The sequence below is a fragment of the Cyphomyrmex costatus genome, unplaced genomic scaffold, assembly GCF_001594065.2.
Source record: "Cyphomyrmex costatus isolate MS0001 unplaced genomic scaffold, Ccosl1.0 scaffold187, whole genome shotgun sequence".
Classification (NCBI taxonomy): domain Eukaryota; kingdom Metazoa; phylum Arthropoda; class Insecta; order Hymenoptera; family Formicidae; genus Cyphomyrmex; species Cyphomyrmex costatus.
Genome location: NW_017275900.1, coordinates 121838 through 145093, shown reverse-complemented (window position 1 = coordinate 145093; position 23256 = coordinate 121838). Strand labels below are relative to the sequence as shown.

The following is a 23256-nucleotide window of genomic DNA, read 5'->3' as shown; positions in this document are numbered from 1 at the left end:
CATCTTTCCTGAGAGCAATATATGTATATAATTAGTTCTTCAGTTTTAATTTCTCGCGCGATCTTCTTGCAGTTAAGGAAAAGTGCAGGGCAGACAATGAGTGTCCTTCCCAAACTGCGTGTTTCAACGGACAGTGCATCAATCCGTGCACTAAGATCGCACCGTGCGGTATTAACGCCGAATGTAAAGTTCTGGATACCAGTCCAATTAGGACCATGATATGCGAATGTCTCCCAGGATACCGTGGAAACGCGATTGTCCGTTGCGATCAAATTCCAGCGGAAATCTGTCCAATCGGGAAAGGACAGATTCGTGATGAATATGGCAATTGCGTCTGCCCGCCTGGATTCGGTAAAGACGCAAATGACGTCTGCATACCTTGTCGCAGACAGTCTAACATGGTGATAAACGAGGAAGGCTACTGCGTGTGCGACTTAGAAAAAGGCTTTAGCATAGATGAATATGGTCGCTGCGTTTGTCCGACGCGATACGGATACGAAATAGATACCAAGGGATATTGTAGACAAAGTAAGCTGGCCATTTAATTTCTTGTGTCGATCATAAGATGTTTTACGATTCCTCGTTTCATTAATCTATCATTGCGGTTAATTTCAGTTGGTGTAATCGAATGCAGACGTAATGACGACTGCGCCGATGACAGGTACTGCGATAAAGTCACTCATACTTGCCAAGATCCTTGCAAGAAACAACAGTGTGGCGTGCACGCACTTTGTAACGCTACTAGACATCAAGCTATCTGTATCTGCGTTAATGGCTATTTAGGCAATCCATATACCCAATGCTGTACGTTAAAAGTTCATAAAAAAACACGTGGTCTCGATAATTTACAATAATTTATAAATTTATGTATATATAAGCTTTTAGAATGCACATAGACTTTTAAAATGTACAATTTTTTCGATCACGAATTACATCTTTTATAAATAATAACAAGCTAATCGATATGTAATTTTCATCTGAAAAATGTTTCAATGCTTATGTTTACTATTTTTTAGACGATAGAAAAGATGGCCGAACAGATTTCCCTAGACCGGAAATGGATGTAAGTTGTCTATCAGATGGAGTACAAGTCGTAATACATCTGCAAGATCAAGACTTCGACGGAGTCTTGTACGTTAAAGGTCGTAGCAAAGACGAACAATGCAGACGAGTTGTCTCGATACCAGCCGAAACTGATCATAAAACTGAAACGTTCAAAGTTGCATTTGGCAATTGCGGACTCATACACGTGAATGTTAGTTGAATAACATTGTGTATCATAATTGCATCAATGATTTGTTACATCAAAAGATATTTCTATTTAATTATCTTGATTCACTTTTTAGGGACAAGCTAGCTTCGTGCTCGTTATACAGAAACATCCGAAATTGATGACTTACAAGGCACAAGCTTATCATATTAAATGTATATACCAAACTGGAGAACAAAATGTTACTCTTGGTTTTAATGTCTCCATGTTGACGACTGCTGGAACAATTGCTAACACTGGTCCACCTCCTATATGCGTAATGAAAATAGTTGCACAAAATGGAAATGAAATCAACTCTGCCGAAATAGGAGATAATCTAATGCTTCAAGTGGAAGTTCAACCTTCAAGTAAGTACTGTATTTTACTACACTACTCAACAAAATTAAAAAGAATCACTTGTTCCATCATGCAAAAATAGGCAAATTTCGAGATAGAATAACTTCGTCAAAAATCATCGTATCGAGATTTTTAAAAAAAGCAATGAAGATGCATCAAATCTCAAAATTTTTTACGGCATTTGCGGAGTTTCACGGAGCCAAGTAAAAATGACTGAGTTATTCAACGTTGAAGTAAAAATGACCCTTTTTGCTTCAACGTTGAATAACTTAGTGAAAAAAAATCGTACAAAGGTCGATAAAAAATTTAATTAAAGGTAAAGATTCACTCTTTCGAAAGCTGTAAACCGCATTTGTGCACAATTTTTACTTGGCTCCGTGGAACTTCGCAAATGCCGTAAAAAATTTTGAGATTTGATGCATCTTCATTTATGGTTTGTGTAACTTTATGAAATATCAGTAATACGATTTTTTAAAATACAGGTCTGAAAAGTAGAGATTTCAAGCTTTAAAACGTTTTTTTTTTTTAAATCTCGATACGATGATTTTTGACGAAGTTATTCTATCTTGAAATTTGCCTATTTTTGCAGGGTGGAACAAGTGATTCTTTAATTTTGTTGAGTAGTGCATTAATAACATATCGTGTGTAATTTCAATTATTTAAACACCAGCTTAATTTTGCTGTAACATATGAGAATAAATGATAATATATTGCAGCTATTTATGGTGGATTTGCGCGAAATTGCGTTGCTAAAACAATGGAAGATAATTTAGAGAATGAATACATCGTAACGGATGAGAACGGATGTGCTACAGATCCCACGATATTCGGAGAATGGGAGCAAAATCCTGAGACTCAATCGTTAATGGCTAGTTTTAATGCGTTCAAGTTCCCTAGCAGTGATAATATAAGATTTCAGTGCAATATACGCGTATGCTTTGGACGCTGTCAACCTGTGAGTACTCAAAGATTGTATAATCATTTCAAATATATTTTAACATTGGATGAAATACCAGCTTCGACAAAAAAAATATTTCTTTTATCAATAGGTAAACTGTCGTGGTTATAATGCTTTTGGCCGTCGTCGTAGAGACGTTGATTCCGATATTAACGACACATCTCTAAGTGTATCCGATGGATATGAAGGTCAACTTCGTGAAGAGATAACTATTCAATCGAATTTAATATTCACTCTGGAAAGAAGAGAGGAGAGGTATACAGCAGATCCAGCTGAAGGTAAGGCATAACATCTGTATAAAACTACTGTAAAAGATTAGTAGCTTGAAATGTGGCAACTAAAGATTCGGACCAAAATAAAATTTTCGTTTGATTACGGTCACAGGCTGTATCCAAATTTCAATGTCGGTTCTTTTACCGATAAGTTCGGATCTACAATAGATTTTTAAGCCTTATGTCATAAGAAATGGACGAATTACAGCCGATTATTCTCCTCGTATTTGACTGTAACTGATCAATATCTTACGACTTAAGGCTTAAAAAATATCTATTGTAGATTCGGACTAATGGTTTCAGTCTTTTTCGCTCTCTAAGGTCGAAATCAGACTACGCATTGAAGATTCAGATTGAAGATTGAAATTTGGCAAATCACAAAATAATAGGAGCTAAAATTCCTTTATTCTCATTGGTCAAATTTCAATTTTCAAAAAGTATTCTAATATAAATGGCATGAAAATGAGCAATTTAAAAAGTCGAGCATATACCACACACTGGATCGTGTTAGTGAAATTTATCAATATTCTAAAGTAAAGTTACATAGAAGTTTCGGCCCTGAAAGTGGCCATCCTCAGTATACAAAAATCAATAACAATTAATACATAAAAATAATGATAAGAATCGAAAAGAATTATTATTAAAATAAAGATAAGAATCGAAGAGAATTATTATTAAAATGTGTACAAGTTGGTCATTATAATCATATAAAATTTCGTAATTTTATAAAGTGTGTGCGTGCGTGCGTGCGTGCGTGCGTGCCGTGTGTCGAGACAAGTGTTTGAGCCGCAAAATTCTTTATAAATATGTTGAAAGTGAAATTAAGTGATTCATTGCAAGTCATTTAGTAAGTCGTTGTATTTAAATATAGTACTTGTTAAACACGTTGGTTAAACACGAGTTCTCAATCTCTTCTAAGTTTCATACAGATAGTGTATAATTATTTTTTGAAGACCAATTCTTGTCAGGACATGGTCAGGAAATTATATTTTGACAAGCAAAGGAGACTTATTAGCGTTTCGTTCCAATTTACAACAAGAACAACATAACTAACGTTCGTAGGGATATGTATGTTTAGTAGCTGTTGACGATCATACATACCGAAGAGATTAATAAATTCGAATCGAAAACCGGACTGAAACCAAACCGAAAAGCATTTTCAAGTTACCGTTTCGGTCTATTAGTCTACACAATGGTTGCGTTCAGCAGACTCAACAGTTTTGCAACCGTTTTATGATTTGTCTCGCTGATTGGATTATACTTTTAGATATAAAGGAATAGTCCTGTTTCAGCGAAGAATCATAAAACAGTTGTAAAACTGTTGAGTCTGCTGAACGCAACGAATATTTCGGTCCGAGTCGCTGGTGGCAAGTATATTGAAATAATTTACTGTCACTTTTTACAAGAATCGGTCATCTAAAAATTAATTCATAAATTATCTAGTGTGATATCTAGCCACATTTCAAGCTATTATCTCGTACGATAATTTTTATGCTCATTAAAATAAAAGAAGTAATTATTTTTGCGATTTCTTTCAGCTCCTTCAGCACAAAGAGTGGAAGATATTTGTGTTTCTATGGTCGGCTTTATCATAGCGTTAATAATTACGGCGCTTTTGGCATTGGTTGCTGTAGCTATTGCTGTGTCATGCTGGCTCATGGCGTATCGACGTCAGCCAAAGACTGCTGGACCACTGCCACACCCACCAGAGTTCCCAAATCCCTTGTTCACTACTGAATCTGTAGCTGAACCTTCTCCTGACTATCACCTATCATAAGTTCGTTAGAATAATATTTTATAAATAACGTACATTTTTTATAATTCTCGTGGAATGCATTTCAGACCATTCGTCCTATTGGTCGGTTTTGTATTTCGGTGTGCAACTCCTCCAGTGACTACCACTTCGTCTCTTTCTACTCTCTTTTCAAGGTTTCAAACAATAGGTTTGTTTTTTGTTTCTCCAATGTCTAAACTAGTGCACAAGTAGTTGCACACAGTGCAACAAGTTAAAATGAAATAAACATATATTTGTTTCACTTCAACTTATTGTACCGTGTGTACTAGTTCAGACAGTGCAGGAACAAAAAACAGACCCAATAAGTCACTGTTACACATTATGAGTCACGATATATACATATTATTTATGGTGATGGGTTCGCTTCCATTATCTATTTGCGAGTAAAAACACGGGACTATCTCTCCTTTCGTGTATTTTTTCTGTATTATTTTCTCTAGTCAGTGGAGGATTTGTTAAATATAATACTGTGAATTTTTAATTCCTGTGTAAAGTCAACGAATTAGTCTAATATAGCTTTCTTACTATAAAAATAGGTAATTGTACATTTTCTCTAATAAATCGCTAATGAAATATTTTTAAAAATTTTGTTATCGTTTATTCTTTTTTTTTCCTTACCCTGTTATGTATAATTCAAGATGTATAATATATATGTAATTATAAATAACACATAATTTTAACACTAAACGTACCACGACCCGGTCAAATGACCGGTTGTAACTTTTGATTAGAAAATTCGCATAATATGTTATCGCTTTTTCACATTTGACTTCATGATTTTTTCTATTAAATATATACAATTAATTTTACACCATTTATTTATATTTTTATTTGTAAAATCTGATAAACACGTGTAGCCTAGCGTTATTTATCACGACAGGTCATTTGACCGGTTACAGTACAAATAGGTATATATTAAATCTCGGTACGTTTAGTGTTAATTTATTTTAATAACTACTTATATTTATAATACATATGTGTATAAATGTCTGATAATATTATTAAATATTATATAAATATTATATTATTTTATTATCGAATAAGAGAAAGCTAATGTAATATCAATAATTCATATAATTTTTATATCGTGAAGTGTATTTAATACAATTTATAAAAACGCAAAATTATATAAATAATTTTACATACAATTTAAGCTTTATTAATCGATCTTAATTTTAATTTGCTTTACGTTACCATAAAAACAACAAAATATCTTCTTAGAAATTATCCTCGTAGAAAATATCTTCGTAGAAATTATCCTTTAATAACTGCGATTGGCCGCAATTTAATGCATTTCTTGGAAATTCCAGCTGCGTGACAAGTGTTGACAACGTCTGTTACATTTTTATAAGATTCCGGTGCTTCCTCCATGACTAATTTTGGTGACGCAACTCGAATAGATATGCCTAACTCTTCTAATTTTTCCAAAACTTTCATATAATCCAAGTTTCTACGTGACTTTGCTCTTGAAAGAGCACGACCCTGTACATACATATATTTTTTGTATATATGAATACAGCTTTCATATTTTCTTCCATGTAATATAAATATCATTTATATAAAGTTATTTGTAAAATTAAATCACAACAAGAATTTACATATATTGATAATGAACATGTGTATTTGCAAATATTAACAATTTTACAATTTTTTAATTAAAATTATATTTTATTGTCTATATAACACTGGTCGACAAAATTTTGCTACAAGAGTAAACCCTGCATATTCTCATAGGAATTTGTCTACAGATTACGAATCTGTAAGTGAAACTTTTCCGTCACGTCTGAATTTTTAGAAAAGTGGGGTTAAAGTGTCAAAAAAACGCGTTTTTGGCATTTTTCACAGCATTATAAAAAAATAACCATACGTGACAAACAGTTAAGATAGCTCCTAAATGAAAGCTTAAACCTTCAACTTGTAACCCTCAGAAGCAAAAACCCATGTAGCTTTGAAAGTTGATTTAGTTCTTTAGTTGATTTTATACATTTATTTTAAAAATATATTATTTCGATTTTTTATTTTCTTCATGTTTTTTTTATTTATTACATTTAAACGTATAGTTTTTACAACAAAAATACGTACATATTTTCCTAACATTGAAATACAGTATCTTTTACATTAAATAAATTAACAGTTGAATAAGTCACAGAATTAAATGACACTTCCACATTTTTTTTCAATTAAATTGCATCACTTGAACTTATTTTCATGTTAAAATGAGAATTTTTTTGTAACTGCAGTGATTAAAAAGGACACATAAAAAGGCACAGTCAACTTAACATTGAACACAGTAACAGTTGCTGTGTTCAATGTTAAGTTGACTGTGTCCTTTTTATGTATTAGTGTTCTGTTTTTCTTGAATTCTATATCTTCTCTATCTTTTCACGTATGGTTATATTTTTTATAATGCTGTGAAAAGTGCCAAAAACGTGATTTTTTGACACTTTAACCCCATTTTTCTCAAAATTCAGACGTGACGGAAAAGTTTCACTTACAGATTCGTAATCTGCAGACAAATTCCTGTGAGAATATGCAGGGTAGTAAACTCTTGTAGTAAAAAAAAAGGTAAATTTTGTCGACCAGTGTAATTTGTACTGAAGAAAACCAAAACAATGCAATGGTCAAAACATTTACATAAATTCAAATTGTCGTACATAACTTTATAATAAACTATTATTTTACGCATCTTTATCTGCGTTGGCTCATCAAGACTATCATTTCTAAATTATTTCTTATGAAAGTTTGAATTTTTAATATTTTAATATAATAATGTAAAGTTAAAATTACAATGATATAAATGATATATATGGAAATTGATAAAATTTCTATACTTACGGCACCATGACATGTTGATCCAAATGTTTCTTTCATACCCTGTTCTGTCCCAGTCAAAACATAACTACATGTACCCATTGTACCACCGATTAAAACTGGTTGTCCTGTTAACTGATAATCTACAGGAATCAAAGGATGATGCGGTGGGAAGGCTCTTGTTGAACCCTTCAAATAAAATACATTTATGTACATATTTGATAAGAATTGTTACATTTATTAATATCAAAATTAAGCTATCATTCACAGTTGTAAAGTATAAACGCTTATAAACGCTTACCTTTCTATGAACTAAAAGTGTTTTTTGTTTTCCTTCAACTAAATGCTCTTCTATTTTGGCAACATTATGAGATACATCATAAATAACATGCATGTCTAAATCATCAGGAGACGAATTAAATTGTTTTGCAAATGCCTATTAAAATATAGATACATTGTGTACAATTTTATATTTCTATTAATTACTGTTTATATATAATGTACATTTCTTTAAGATACCTGTCGGCTAAGGAATGTCATAGAACTTCTATTAACCCAAGCAAAATTGGCAGCAGCTGCCATTGCTTTTAAATAATCTTGACCTTCTTGAGATTTAATATGAGCACATGCAAGCTGCCTATCATTGGTTTCAATATTGTCACGCTTCATAGCTTTTTCCATTTGTACAAGTGCATCTGAAATGTTACTTTGTAGTATAGAACAATTTTCAATAGGTAATTTCACACACGCATATATATGTATATAAAGAGAAAAAGAAACAAAACACACGTATAATTTATAACCTGTAGCAACTTGATGGCCAAATCCTCTGCTTCCTGAATGAATCATAACACAAATTTGTCCTTTTTCTTCAATACCCATTTTATATGCAGCCCATTTATCATATATTTCATCTACTACTTGAATCTCTGCATAATGGTTTCCAGCTCCTAATGTACCTAACTAATATAAAATTATTTGTATATTATTAATAAATATTAGAGATGCACCGGATATCAGGAAAATATTAAATATCCAATAAATTTGTGGTTCCTATGCATTCCTAATAAATATTTAACTCTTTGTTGTATAGTGTTCTTTGTACATACATCTTACTCTCATCACAGTTTTGTACGCTTCATTTAATAACTGATTTCTATTACATATTTGGTATAGTTACGTTTCTAAGATTAGTGTGTATTTACATTAATAACAGAAATATTTATTTTACATTAACTGTAAGTTAGAAATAAAAGACCAATTAAAATTAGCACGTCTTTAAATTATATGAAAGAATGTTTAGTCACTATTATTATCTTTTTTATTTTTTATATCTTCAATAATTTTCAACAATATTTAAAAAAAAATTGTGTTGTTAAATTTTGATTACAGATTTCAAATCAGAAGTCTACAATATTTTTACTTATAAAATTTTATGTTATTAAATAGTAAATATACAATTATTTTAAAAGAATTAAGAAAAGAGCAATTTGAGAGATATCGATAAATATAAATAAGATATCAGTTACATAAAAATTAAAATATAATTACATCATAATCAATCTCATACATAACATTTATGCCATTGATTTTTATGTAATTATATTTTAATTTTTATGTAACTGATATCTTATTTATATTTTATCATATTTACATTTATTGATATCTCGAATTGCCGTTTACTTAATCCTTTTTATTGTTTTGACATCGAGAGATTTATTTACTTGTATTTACAATTATTTAATGTTTATTGTTTTCTTTATTTACTAATAATAATTATTAATTTATAGTTAATTTTTTTATCCAACCATTTTAATTTTTTAAATTTTGACTTCGGATTTGTAACCACTAACCAGCGACTTCAAAAACTCTCGTATAAAAATTCAATAAAATATGTTCAATAGAAAAAATTACGCAACTGGATTGTTAAACGATATAATTTTGTAAATATCTGTTATGTCATACTTGAGGAAGTCCACGTTTTTTAGCTCTCATGGACACTTTTGATGGATCGGCATTAAGCATTCTTCCATATTCTTCACAGTGTTCTTTATCTTCAGCCCAAATGTAACCTAAGTATATTTTATACAAGTATTTTTATTATTTAGCATACATTTCATCAGTAAAACATTTGTTTTTATCATATTTTTTTCTCTTACCTTCTCTCAAAGACCAATCCATTCCCATTTCTAATGCTTCCTCTAAATCCCGTGCATTCATTGGTATAATTCCTTTAGATCCAACACCAACTGGAATGTGATCAAACATACTTTGAGCAAGTTGTTCCTGGAAAGAAATGTTTGGAATTAAATAAAATGTATATCGCAGATGTACACATTATTATTATTTTGTAATGTATAAAATTAGAAAGGTCAATTATTAAAAAAAAAATGATATTACTTTTTCTGGCAAGACATCACTCTCGAATAAATTTGTTCGTAACAAACGAACACCACAATTAATGTCAAAGCCTACACCACCGGGTGATACAATTGACTTTGGATCATCCATATCAAATGCTGCCATATTACCTAAATGCAATATCCTTTTATTATTTAGTTGTTTCATTCATTTGATATATTATAGGTAATTATAGATTATATATAAATTATATTACAGATTATTATAAATTCTACATGTGTTAAAAAGAAATACAAAAAACAGAAGATGGTATATATTTTACCAATAGCAAAGCCATATCCTGAGTGTACATCTGGTAATCCGACAGATCTCCATACAATACCAGGCAAAGCAGCCACATTAGCAATCTGTTTCATTCCAGGAAGAAAGCCTCCAACTGCACCTGGCCGACATGCATTGCGCAACTCATCAAACATTAATCGTTCCAATGTGTTATTTACATAAAATACTCCTTCAACCTTTAATCATAGTTTGAGATTATGTAATAGAATAAAAATATGTAATATTATAAATAATAAGTATTAAATTTCATAAAAGTACTGATATACAGGGTAGGCTATTTTAATCAATACACGCGAATATCTCAAAAAAGGTATAGCAGGATAAGGAGGTGATTTCAAGTTACAGCACGTAATTGATTGACACAAAATTAACACACTGATAAAGGAATATTTTGTGGAAAGTTTCATCCCAAAAGAGCCACACCATTTCGAGATATTGAACAAAATGTGATTTTTCATTAGTATTTTTTTTCTCCGTTAAATCTAAACCTTTACAAAAAAAATTATGGGTGTAAAGAATATTAAAAAGATCAGAGTAAGAATTTTTTTGTCATTCTTGGCTCAAAATTTTGTTTTTAAAAAATTCAAAAATTTTTTTTAATTGAATTTTTTATATGATCTGAATGTTTTACCACTGATATTATCGCTGTTTAAAAATAATAAAAATTTATGCTAAAATTTAGTGGCAAGTTTTTTTGCCTGGAGTGTATGTATACATATAGTGACAGACGAAAAACATCATGTCACAACCCGTTACATGTGAGTACTATCGCAATATATATATATATATATATTTTCCTTAATATCTAGTTTGTTTTTATGTTTTATATATATGCATAGTAAAAAATAATTACCTTCATGTTAGGTTGAAAGCCTTTCTTGATTCTCCAACAACATTCATTTATTTTCTCCAAATAGTTAAGCTCCTCATTATATTGCCTTACAACCATTTTTCTAAAAAATAAAAAAATAAGATTGCATGTAATGTAAAAGATATACTAATAAAGGACCCTGCACAAATCTTATGTAAAATAGCAACATTATATATAAAGATGTTGTTTTATTTAATGATTATGTATGATGTAATTGTGCTTAAAAATACAAAGAATATCTGACAGAAAAAGATTCGTTCCATCTTATGCCACACAGCGCACAATATATTATATCATTTTATTAATAAATTTCGCTCGTTTTTTGTAATGTAAATTAAAATAAATAAACAGTCTGTATCGAACTAAATGAATCTAACGTTGTTCTTGAATTTTATAATATAAATGAGAACATAAAATTAACTAAAGTATCATACGTTTCGGAACTCACAGGTCCTTCTTCAGCGAATCTTACAGATGTTTGTGTCATTAGATTGATATTTTCTTATGATGTGTGATGATGTGATATGGATATGCTGATATAACAAGAGTGTATTGTAAAGGCATTACAATGCATTGTAACATCTACGTTCAATTTGATCGAACAAATTTTAATGATAATCCTGTCTCATATGCCTTTACAATACATTCGCATTGAGAACAGGAAAATTAATCCGAACTATAATTGTTATATCAGCATGTCTGTATCACATCACCACACATCATAAGAAAACATCATCAATCTAACAATATAAACATCTGTAAGAATCGCTGAAGAAGGACCTGTGAGTTCTGAAACGTACGACACTTTAGTTAATTTTATGTTCTCATTTATATTATAAAATTTAAGAACAACATTAAATTCATTTAGCTCGATATAGACCTTTTATTTATTTTAATATTATTTTATACCTTCTTAGTTAAAATATTCAGTGAACAAGGATAAAATGATACATTATACACATCAAATGTAAAACAGAATACATTTAGATCAACGTATTCTAATCAAGATGTAAAATGATGTAAAAGACCTTACATATTGGTTCCGAGACACTATGTACTGACATGCATCTCTTTGTGTGCATATATAATACAATACTTACATAGTACTTACACACAATTATATAAACAATTCTGAAATGTACAACCCAACTCCAATCTTCTGATAGATCTTCTGTTATTAACTTATTAGTGTTATTCCAGTTCCTAAGATCTGTTCTTTATAGCTACACTACCTGGACTATCGCACAAAATGCAATAAATTGAAGTGAAATAAATATACGTTTATTTTGTTTCAACTTATTCTTTCTCCATCTGAAACCTCGGACCGATTTCTAACATCGTGGACACAAACAATCGCTCCAGTGAATTATAATACCACGACTCCACAGATAAGCTAGTAACCTTATCTCCTCGAAGCGGGTAGAGAAGAGAATGCACTACATATTTTCATTTTTATATTTATAATTATGAATTTGATTTCGTATATTAATTTATATTATTTTTAGAGCCGATTGTTCCATCTTTCAGTAAATATCACCTTAAAGTTATGTAAATTGAATAATCTTGCTACTTACCTATAGCAGGTAAACTTTACCAAAAGATGGAAACTTCCATAAAAGCCAACCGTCGGTCTATAATAGCATCTCGTCGGTAATACAGGCATAGTCACCTATATAGGTCATCTTTTATATAGGTCAACCGATGGTGAAAGTTAAGTGAAAGTATCCTTCCACCACCCAGGTAACCAAGCGTGTGACACACATACGGGATACTACTATCGTATTGCTACTGCACTGCCACGAGATGGCGGTATATGGCGTAATTGCAGTAGCAGTACAAATATGGGTCAACCTATATAGGGCATCGTTAATCGATATCAAGGGGGTCAATCACGTAACTTTTTCTCTAGGGCGGAAACGTGAAAAGTGAAAACTTTTATGATTGTATGTACATATGAACATATACATACATATATGCAAAAAATTTTCACTTTTCACATTTCCGCCCTAGGGGAAAAAGTACGTGATTGACCCCAAGGTATGAGAATAAGGGTGTACGCACAATAGGAGAAATATAAGGAACAGATATTTAAATATAAGAATTTTAACCTGTCAGAAAGCGCACATTCCACAGTACACAGTTCGGATAGGTTAAGATTCTTATATTTAAATATCTGTTCCTAATATTTCTCCTATTGTGCGCAGCCCTAAAGCTGCCGGCTGCACATACCTTTCGTAACAATAGGGAGTTTTTGCAATATCGTTTTTATCCCTGATACAGTGAACGCTAAAATTACGTTATCTCTTTCTTTACAACTAATTAAGAAATTACTTTAACGTTCACAGTATCTGGGATAAACGGTATTGCAAAAACTCGCTAGTGTGACTTTAGCGTTTATTGTATCAGGGATAAACGGGTTACAAAAACTCCCTAATAACCATAAGACGTAACGTAAGAATAAGTCAATCACAGTCGAGAATTCTTTGAACTCTTAATTTTGATTGGCTGATTCTTACGGTACGTCTTACGGTTACTGTTACGGAAGGTATGTGCGGGCTCCTAAAGGCTTTGGCACGTGAAAAATTTAAGTTTAGGGTGCCGTCACATACAGCCCGCAATCCGTAATCCACACCGAATGTTCGCAAAAGTTAGTAGGGATTGCGTCCAAAACGTTACGTGTATTTTATCTCCTTATGTCCCATGGAGCCGTAATTCCGTAAATGTTACCAGTTTTTACTAGTATTGCTTTTTCTAATATTTGACTAAATTTGACGGTTTAAGTAAAGTTTTTGTTATAATCAAGATATATTCTGCAGTTTTCTTAAGAAATAAATTAAAAATAATCGATATAATTTATTAAATAAAAAAATAATGTAAAGCATTACTAGTAAAAACTGGTAACTTTTACGGAATTACAGCTCCATGGGACATAAGGAAATAAAATACATGTAACGTTACGGACGCAATCCCTACTAACTTTTGCGGACATTCGGTGCGGATTACGAATTGCGGGCTGCATGTGACGGCACCCTAAATGAATACACCAATAATAGCGAGCGCTCACTCAACTGTTGAGTTCGCAGAACGCGACCATTGGATTCGCTACTGCTGCTTCTTACGTATGGTCTTAACAGTTATTACTGTGATTCCTAGTCAACAGAGAGAGAAACCTGAGAGCGGCCATGGCGGCCTTTTTCCTGTAATGCTTTACACTAGCGGCACCGTCCATTTTCGAGCTGCGTATCACGTTCATCATCGAGAGCGAGCGAGACAGCGAAACGCACGTCACGATCGCTGCTAATCAATACTTGCTGAGAGAGAAATGGGGGAAGGAAAGAGAGACAGAGAAGGGGGAAGAAAGAGAGACAGAGGAGGGATGAAAGAGAGACAGAGGAGGGAGGAAAGAGACACAGAGAGGGGAGGAAAGAGAGACACAGTGGGGGGAAAGAGAGACAGAGAGTGAAAAAGAGAGGGGAGGGAGGGAGAGGGGGGGTCTTTTGTTCATGATCACTTTTTAGAGTATTATTTTTTACTACATTGATTTCTGATTTAATTGACTCGCAGCATTGCATAAAATAAAGAATGCGGACAAATATTTTATAGATTTATAACGATTTTTGTAATATTATATACTTTATAGATTATAACAATTTTGTAATATATTCACTGTAACATTGAGAATGACCCGACCGAGGTAATACTTTTCATAATAAATTTACTTCACAAATTGAATAACAAATAAGTATATAAGTCAACGCTGGCTGGTATTGCGAAAAATCTCTTGGTAATTTTTATCATCAATAAACACTATTAGATTAAATTTATTAAGTGTATTACAGTATTTTTAAGATTACATCTTAAATCGGTCCTATTTTCAGTCATATTATAATTTTTTTCAAAGTTTATATTAATTTTATATTTAACATTTGGTATGACAATAAATTTTTTCATTTTCCATGAAATATTAAATAATTTTATTAATATCCACCTATCTAAGTTAACTGAAACTCTCATACATTTATACATGACAATACATATATTATTATACAATTACATATTTCTGCAATATACCTAGTAAGGGCAGAATAAATTAATTCTGGCCACTGAGAAATTTTGACATGAAATCAGTTGGCTTTTTTTCCCATGTTTCCTTCCAGTAATGCATAAGTGCTCCTTTAGGTTTCCATATGTTAGCTACCTCTTGCAACTCCATTTGACCCTATTAAATTATATAACTTTATATATTATATACCGATGAGAAAAAGCCATTTATGGTCAAGCTGGATCTTGGATGCTACAGGTAATATTTTTCACAATGTAATTAAATTATTTATAGACTTTTAATAAGCTATTCATAGATTTTAATATGTCATGCAATATATTATTAAGATCCAAAATGCTATAAGCATAAAAAATTGTTAGATTGTCAGTCAATTTAACTTGTGATATTACTGCTGTAGCTTAGTTTACGTTGTAAGTCTGAAAAAATTTTGACGCGCAATTAAAGATCTACATACGTAGTATATAAATTCACAAGAAATTATATTAGAAGCTTCCAATATCCAGCTTGATCATAAATGGCTTATTCTCATCAGTATTTAGTTTAAAAACTCTCATGATCCAAATAAGATTTGATATTGTTTACATAATATGTTGTAAGCAAACTTTTCAATTATTAAATCAGTATAAATGCTATCCATAGACTTTTTATAATTTGTATAATATACTTTTTGCATTATACAAAACTATTTGTGTATTATATGCAACATTTATTTTAAATATATCATGGCCAATATATTCCAACATACACACTGTCAGTGCTGACAAAATATAGTATATACATACATAATAAATTATAAATTTTCAATATAAAAGCACATATCAGAACACAGTCTATAAAATTCTTTCAACAGTATGTATATACTACATGTATCATGATTATTTGTAGATAATTAAAGTTATATTAGTTGCTGGTATTTATTTATATAGATTCTTATTCTTACCCTTATAATAACTTTGTCTATAATCCGTAAATCAGTAAGATGAGCATGGCGCTTAAACTCCTCACGTATCTTTTGTTTACAAGCCGCTTCATTTTTGGGAATATCATAAACTAACTCTAGAAAAAAAGAAGTAATCATTACTCGTTTGAGAACACAAAAAATGAATTAACAAAATCGCAATAGTTTTATTCAACTGAAAATAATTGTTTTATATTATTGAAAAGTAACGTACTAAGTAATGAGTATATTGGTAAGATTTAATGTATCATATTAGATGAAGTGTAGGTAAGACGTGAACACGATATTTAAACAATTAGAAAGAATAAATGAATGGTCGCGTATTATAGGATGTAGGTTAGGATATAGGTAATGAATGAAGAAGCTTGCAATTTGCAACATATGACAACGAGAGTAACGTACTTGAGATTGGTACTTGACGGATCCATGCTTTGTACAACTTAAGAACTTTTCGACGTGCATCGTCTCGATTTAAAGATAAAATTGGTTTCACTTGACGAACGACACTGGCAGCTCGACTAGCCATTTCAGTTCACTAACCACATACTAACACCGTCGATTCGGTAGTCAGTTGTCTAGCTGTCCGACTGCCGTCGCTGCCGTCGGCCGTCGGCTTTTGTGCATCGGCCGAAAGCGACCGTCTGTGTTATTAACTTATTTCTCAAAAATCTCGATATTTTAATGTCAGATTAAAAATGAAAGTACACATTTACCTTTTCGTGATATACGAAGATATAATTTCTAATTATTGTATTATACATATGTACAATACATGTATTAATACATGCAAAAAAGTAAGTGAGAACTGGGAAATGTTCGAGGAGCTTGCCGTCGTCAGTCTATTGCCGCGTTCTAGCCTATGTTTTACATTTCTAATGAATAATGAAAAAAGAGAATAACGCAATAACTACACACACACACACACACACACATATATATATACATATTATCAATGTCATCGACCCGGTTAACGCGACTGCCATCACTGCCAGACACTGCCATCGGCACGATCGGCCGTCGGCTCGTACGTTATGAAAGATGAGAGAATATACACTTTCTCATTTTTATCCCGATATGATAGAATCTATAAATGATTATCACGGTATAAGTCTCATTCATAGAGCAGAAATTTTTAACGGAACGGACTTTTGCGGAATCAATACGCGCGTACGACGAATCACAGCCATTCTCTCCGTCATCTTTTATAAAATTCTCTTTTCCTCTAAAATCCTGTATCTCCTGGAGCGAAAAACGAAAGCGGAACAAGCGGAATAATATGACATCGGATTATTTACGATACTTGTAATAATAAAAATAAGATTTTAATGTAAATATAATAATATTGTTACGCCCGCACGATCGATTCGCGAATTCGAGCAAGCTCGCGCTCCCGCGACACGGAAAATCAAATATAAGATTGCGGAAGAACACAAAAAACTCCCTTTATTTTGAGCGATACAGAGCGATCGGAGAACGGAAAAGCAGGAGCTGACGTGACACGTTCGATTCGAACGAAGCAACGGTCAGTTCCAAACGGTTTATTACCGAAAGATGTCGTTTCGACAACGCGTTCCTCCATTTCGAAACGGGAACAATCCGACGGCCGTCGGCACGGAACGGGCATAACAACATTATACGAATAATCAATACGTTAAAGGGCGAAGTAAAAGAGTCAAATTACAATTAAAAATCTAAATAACTCTGATAATTTATTTTAATATATTGCGAAGAATATCACGTAATTTTTGGCGTTTTATCCCGGTTTCCACTACTGGAGACTCATCAGTAAGGCATTGTTATGGAAGCCTACCTTTTATACGCCTTGGTAAGTTATTAAATCGAGATTCTATATAAAGAGATATACGCGGGTCTCAGCACTTACGAGAATTTACGAATATCGCTAGACCTCTGCGATGGAGAGTCAACGTAATAATATTCTTCGCAATATTGATTTAAAATAAGAAATATTAACGTTCTATTAATATATGTAGTCCCCCCAATATTATACGAACTGAGATGAACAATACAAATTCTTTAGCAGTAAAATATTTTTAACATAATTGTATTTTAGTCTTTTTAGTCTGTTAGTCTCTTAATCAGTTAACTCCATCAATATACGTAAAAGAATAAAAGGAAGGCGGAAAATAACAGCGGAATGTCTTTAGGTCACCAAATAAGAATAAGAAAAAGAAATAAATTATAAGTTCGTCAGTATTTAATGAAAATATAACTACAAGCGCGTGAGAAAAGAAATATACTCGATTATAACCGCTTGGTACAACAAAGTTTTTTATAATTTGGTCGCGGTATCACTTATTATACTTTCACGGAATAAGATAGTGAATTCTACGAAACGCGACTGTTCAAACACGCGTCAGCTGAGCGACTCTGTCTATCCCACATCTCACGCTCGCTTCTCGCCCGTTGCGTCTTTCGCGCAATTTCTATTTTCGGTAAATATTGTTTCGCGTGTATATTTATCTAGGTTGTCGTCGTTAATTTTAAACCATTAAATTTTATAATATCGTTTGATAATCCTTTTATTATAATGTAAAAATATGAATTAATATAAAAAGACGAATGAACGGGACATCCAAAATCGCGGGACCGCTAGGCGGATTTCGTGTAATCGCAAGGCACAGTCAAAGTCGGTAACACTTTTCAAAAATATGCCGGAAACAAGCACCCGACAAAGACGCGTCCGTTCAAGACGGGTGATGCCGGGTGATGCAGCAAGACTCGGGTGGTTACTGCTCATCAATGAGACATAGGAGAAAGAAAATAAACGGAATCATAGGATGCTTTCCTTTTAGATTACGGGATATATACGTGAAAGCAGTAACGAGATAAACAGTGCATATAAATAATCGTAAAAAATGTCGTTTGAACGATGACTGTAATATATGTCAACGGCATATTAAAGTTATTTGCAACTTTCGTTCATTCCGTAAATTGTAATCGGTGAAATTAGCCGTTATTAGAGAAAATAGCTGCAGCAATCATAGCTATTCTTATGAAGAATGGAATGGCTGTCGTTGACTATAGTTTCATAATTACGGATGCTGTCGCCGTATGTGTAACATAAGTCATTCATAGATTCTATCTATGTATTATATCGTTTCGCTATAGCGCGCTTTTTCATCTTTCACATCGCCAATCTTTCTCCACGGCCGAGTTGGGCCGACTGCAGCCGACAGGCCGTGAACGGACCGATTCGTTAGGACGGTAGTGGAGACTTGGAGAGCGGCAGTCGCATCGATCGAGTCCAATCGAGTCGACAGCGTTAGTACGTGAATGTTAATGCGTTATTTTTTTTTTTTAATTATTTTGGAGATGTAAAACAAGGATGGAATGGGGTAATAGATTAACAGTATGCTTCTCGAACGTAGTTCCCATAGTTCCTATACTTAGTTTTTGTAGATTATTAATTACAAATTATAATATCTTAGCATATCGAAAAGATGCGTATTTCCTTTTAAATTTGACGTAAAAATACTGAGATTAAAAAAAATAATTTAATCTATGCATACATTGATAGAAATGAACATTGGAAGAATGTAGCTCTTTATTTTTATTATTCTTTGTTCGAATTTGAATCGGTTACGCGTAGTGCCTAAAAAATTAAATTCTGTAATTTTTACGCGAAAACAGTGGCAATTTTTGCAATATTTACAAGTTAGGAGCACAATTGTCAGGTCTTTGGACCATTCTTCGGTTCTTTGGCTGACAGGAGAAATCTCCGGTTTTTCGCTCGAGTGAGGAATGTGTGTGTTTTTTTTGAAAACTGTATTAGCATTCGGTCGAAATAGCAAATTCTTAGTATACGAGCCTTCGAACCTCAGACCTAGCAATGGTTGTTAAAAGCTCTTAGGATTCCTAATAGAGCTTCTAATAGTCTGCACTTACAATAGTTTCAATTGTAGCCTTACAAAGTGATCGCTCGTCTGTAGAAACTCGTTTTAGGGCACCAACTTATTCATATTGTTACGCCTCGTCGACTCGTTCGGCGAGACTAAGCAAGTGGTCTCGAGATTTGAGATCGGGCTCGAGCTTACCCCGAGATTTGAAGGATTAAGTTAACATAGAGAGTAAAGAACTCAGAGATGGACCGGAAGACGTAGAGCGACCGTGGGCCGAGCGGAAACACACGTCGTCTCTCATTCCGATAGTAAAAGAGAATTGTTACGCCGCGTATGTGTTAATCGTAACGCGACGGGTAGCAGTGACAGAGTCGTTGGGTGAAATCCTAACGAAGCGAGTTGCAGAGGGAATACGCGACTTCCAGTCGAACCGCGATACTATAGCTACGGACGGCCAGTGTGTAGCAGATAAAAAAAGGGGGATACGGAAAAGTTCGCTCATTTAGGCAGCGCATAGTTCCTAGCCGTAAATATGGGGGAGGCTAATCATCGGAGGGAGCCTACCGGCGACGATTAAAGAAAAGAAAAAGTTCTTATGTCGCGCGGTAATGTTTAATTATTGCGCGAGAGACTGTAGCGATAAAGTTGTTCAACGGAATATTTTGACGAACCGAATCGTAGCGAGAGAGCACGCGACCCTCAATCGGACCGTAATGCCAGCTACGAACGGCCAGTGTCATAGTAGATAAAAAAAGGGGATAAGTTCGCTCATTTAGGCAGCGCACAGTTCCTATAGCCGTAAATATGGGGAATAGGCTGCTCACTGGGGGACTCCACTCGCACTCGCACTCAGTCGCACACACTTAAAAGAAAAGAAAAGAAAGAAACAATAAGAACGATGGTTCATCATTGTTTACCAATTGCTTTATTAATGTAGAATTTACACATAAAAAAGGGGAGAGGAAGAGTCGCGCAATTAATCTATAAGTTATACCGCACTCCACACGAATGGAGACAAAAAGGGGCGCTATATACGCACTGCTCAATCGATCAATTCATTGAGTTTCACTTACGTTTTCGCGCTTTATACGGAAGATGAAATCCGGTTATTTTACGCGGAATGGTCGAATTTGCACTACAAGAGTCAACGATATAATAATCGGACGAACCGCAAATTATAGAGAATAACTGGTCGAGACGCTTTTTAGAAAATACGGACTTAACGCACGCGAAAGAGCTACTATTACTATCAAAGATAAAACAATAATGCACGAATTTTAGAATTACAATGACTATAATACCGAGTGATAGAATTACTATACAATAATGAGCAATAATAGAATTAAACTGAGCGAATGATAGGAGTACTATATACAAAAAGTCACTAATATGATGAAGAATAGCCCGTAATTGAATAGCCAATAATTGAGCCCGAGCGCTGGTTTTCGCTCGCTTATATATGTATAGAGCCAGCTTGGTGGCCGCGGTGTGCGGAAAAGCTGAATTTCCCCCGAAAATCGGCAATAAATCATGTTTTCACATATTAAATATCTCGCTAATTAGCGATCGCATCGTCTTGACACTTAGCATAAGTTTGGCTCGAATTGATTAAGGACATCGTAGGTGATTGATTTCTCTCTAGCGAGCGTGGAGGCGCGAGGATAAGGCCGCATCCTAATTAACAGTTTTTCACTATAGATTTTTCCGACCTATCTATCAGTGCGAATCTTCGAGTGTCGCGATTGCCACGAGTCGCCGCCCGGGGCGGTGGTGCTCTCGCTAAGCACGGCGCCGCAAAAGCGCTATTACAGGCACGTAGGTAAATTCGTACGGCGCGTAAACAATGAGAAAGAAAGAAAAAGGGGTGGAAAAATACTGCGTTGCCGCACCGGACGTAACAAATATTGAATAACGTTTTCGTTTGATAATGATGTATTTGGCAAAAAATAAAGAATACAAAGCGAAAAAATTTTGATGGTCGTGTTTCGATGTAATCTGTAGTTTAATTTACTCTCAAAACTTCATGACGTTAGAACGTCGATTTAATTGAACATTGTTATTATTATAATCCCTGATAGCAAGATGTTTGCGCGCAAATTGGCAGCAAACTCGATCAGATTTTGACTACAAAACCGTAGCCATCTGCGTCCGCATTTGGCTATGGATTTGGCAACATCTGCTGACATGTTTTGTCAACAAATTGGTAAATCGAACAAAGTCTGCTTGAATCAGGTTCTGCTCTCCATCTATCGTCAGGTTTTACAGGACTTTGTTTGGTTTCTGCTGACATAGCATGTCTAGCAAGCTTTGTCAAATGTCTGGCAACAATTTGCTGACAATATCTGACAATGCAAATCTTGTGTACAATTTGTTGCCTTTCTGCAATCAAAAATTGATAGCAGGCTCTGCTCAAAATCTGTCTGCAGGCTGTGTTATCAGGAATGTTCTATTGAGTATCTTGTTAAATATGACAGACGATATTTAGAACAAATTATATAACGATTTGAGACTGTAAGAACCTGTATACACATACATTTATTTTAATCAATGTCACGTTTAATTCATACACTGAAGAGGATCCAAACGAAAAGGTTTGAAACATCTGTAATCGATTTGTTTTTTAAATATATGAATTTACACACGATTAATCTGTGTTGGCTTGCATCGGCTTTTGACAGTTATTAACTCAATGAACTTTAGTTTTAACTTAGACAGATGAATATTCTGTATCATGAATGTACTTATCTATGAAAGAAAAGTATAAGCAACATTAACGAAGATGATCAAGATTTCGAGAAAACTCTTGAATTGTTTCTTATAGAAGGTAATATTTTTTAATTTACATTTTTCTTTTTACACTGATATATTATTATTTAGTTATATACATTTGACAACATGATATATTACTAAGCACCTTAAGTGTAATCTAGTTTACTTCTCACAGCCATACGGACAATTTACTTCCATCAATGAACAAGAATAGACTTACAGATATCATAGATATACATGTGTGCTGATATATTATATATACACACGTTCTATATGACATTTATGCTTCGCATTTAATTTTAATTGTGTGTGCGTGTACATATAATCGATATTGGAACATCGAGGAATTTTTCGTTAGGTAATCTTTACAGATTTATTATATTACATAAACGATAATTATTTTTTATCACGCAGAAATAAAACTATAAAGTTACCTACAAAGTAAACAAGATCTTAACCATTCTGACATCGATTATATGCGATATTTGACCTAATTCTTTTTTCATACTATTAAACGAAATTAATTGTTGGATGAATTAAGTGTCCGTGGTGTACTTTGGTCATGATTTTTGATAAAATAGTTTGCTGTT

General features: G+C 33.2%; 3 protein-coding genes across 3 annotated transcripts in view; 1 reads left to right on the top strand and 2 right to left on the bottom strand.

The window, feature by feature from the left end:
• The window catches only part of dpy (fibrillin-like protein dumpy), a 38073-nt gene extending 33460 nt beyond the window's left edge, over window positions 1-4613 (top strand). The window contains exons 59-65 of the mRNA XM_018537885.1: window positions 73-528; window positions 616-804; window positions 1017-1255; window positions 1347-1617; window positions 2323-2561; window positions 2656-2842; window positions 4375-4613. Of these exons, the coding sequence (XP_018393387.1) occupies window positions 73-528; window positions 616-804; window positions 1017-1255; window positions 1347-1617; window positions 2323-2561; window positions 2656-2842; window positions 4375-4613 (1820 nt within the window). The remainder of the gene's footprint in view (window positions 1-72; window positions 529-615; window positions 805-1016; window positions 1256-1346; window positions 1618-2322; window positions 2562-2655; window positions 2843-4374) is intronic.
• Window positions 4614-5802: 1189 nt separating this feature from the next.
• RtcB (RtcB RNA ligase) lies at window positions 5803-12275 on the bottom strand. The gene is made up of 11 exons (XM_018537887.1): window positions 12128-12275; window positions 10999-11098; window positions 10126-10321; window positions 9843-9973; window positions 9602-9728; window positions 9408-9514; window positions 8246-8405; window positions 7962-8137; window positions 7744-7878; window positions 7467-7631; window positions 5803-6113 (listed from the first exon to the last, which is right to left on the bottom strand). Exons 2-11 carry the CDS (start codon window positions 11092-11094, stop codon window positions 5886-5888), a joined length of 1521 nt encoding a protein of 506 aa, XP_018393389.1. The 5' UTR covers window positions 11095-11098; window positions 12128-12275; the 3' UTR covers window positions 5803-5885.
• Window positions 12276-14981: 2706 nt separating this feature from the next.
• Window positions 14982-16594, bottom strand: ND-B14 (NADH dehydrogenase (ubiquinone) B14 subunit). The gene is made up of 3 exons (XM_018537888.1): window positions 16440-16594; window positions 16020-16135; window positions 14982-15235 (listed from the first exon to the last, which is right to left on the bottom strand). Exons 1-3 carry the CDS (start codon window positions 16561-16563, stop codon window positions 15107-15109), a joined length of 369 nt encoding a protein of 122 aa, XP_018393390.1. The 5' UTR covers window positions 16564-16594; the 3' UTR covers window positions 14982-15106.
• Between the last annotated feature and the right edge of the window lie 6662 nt (window positions 16595-23256).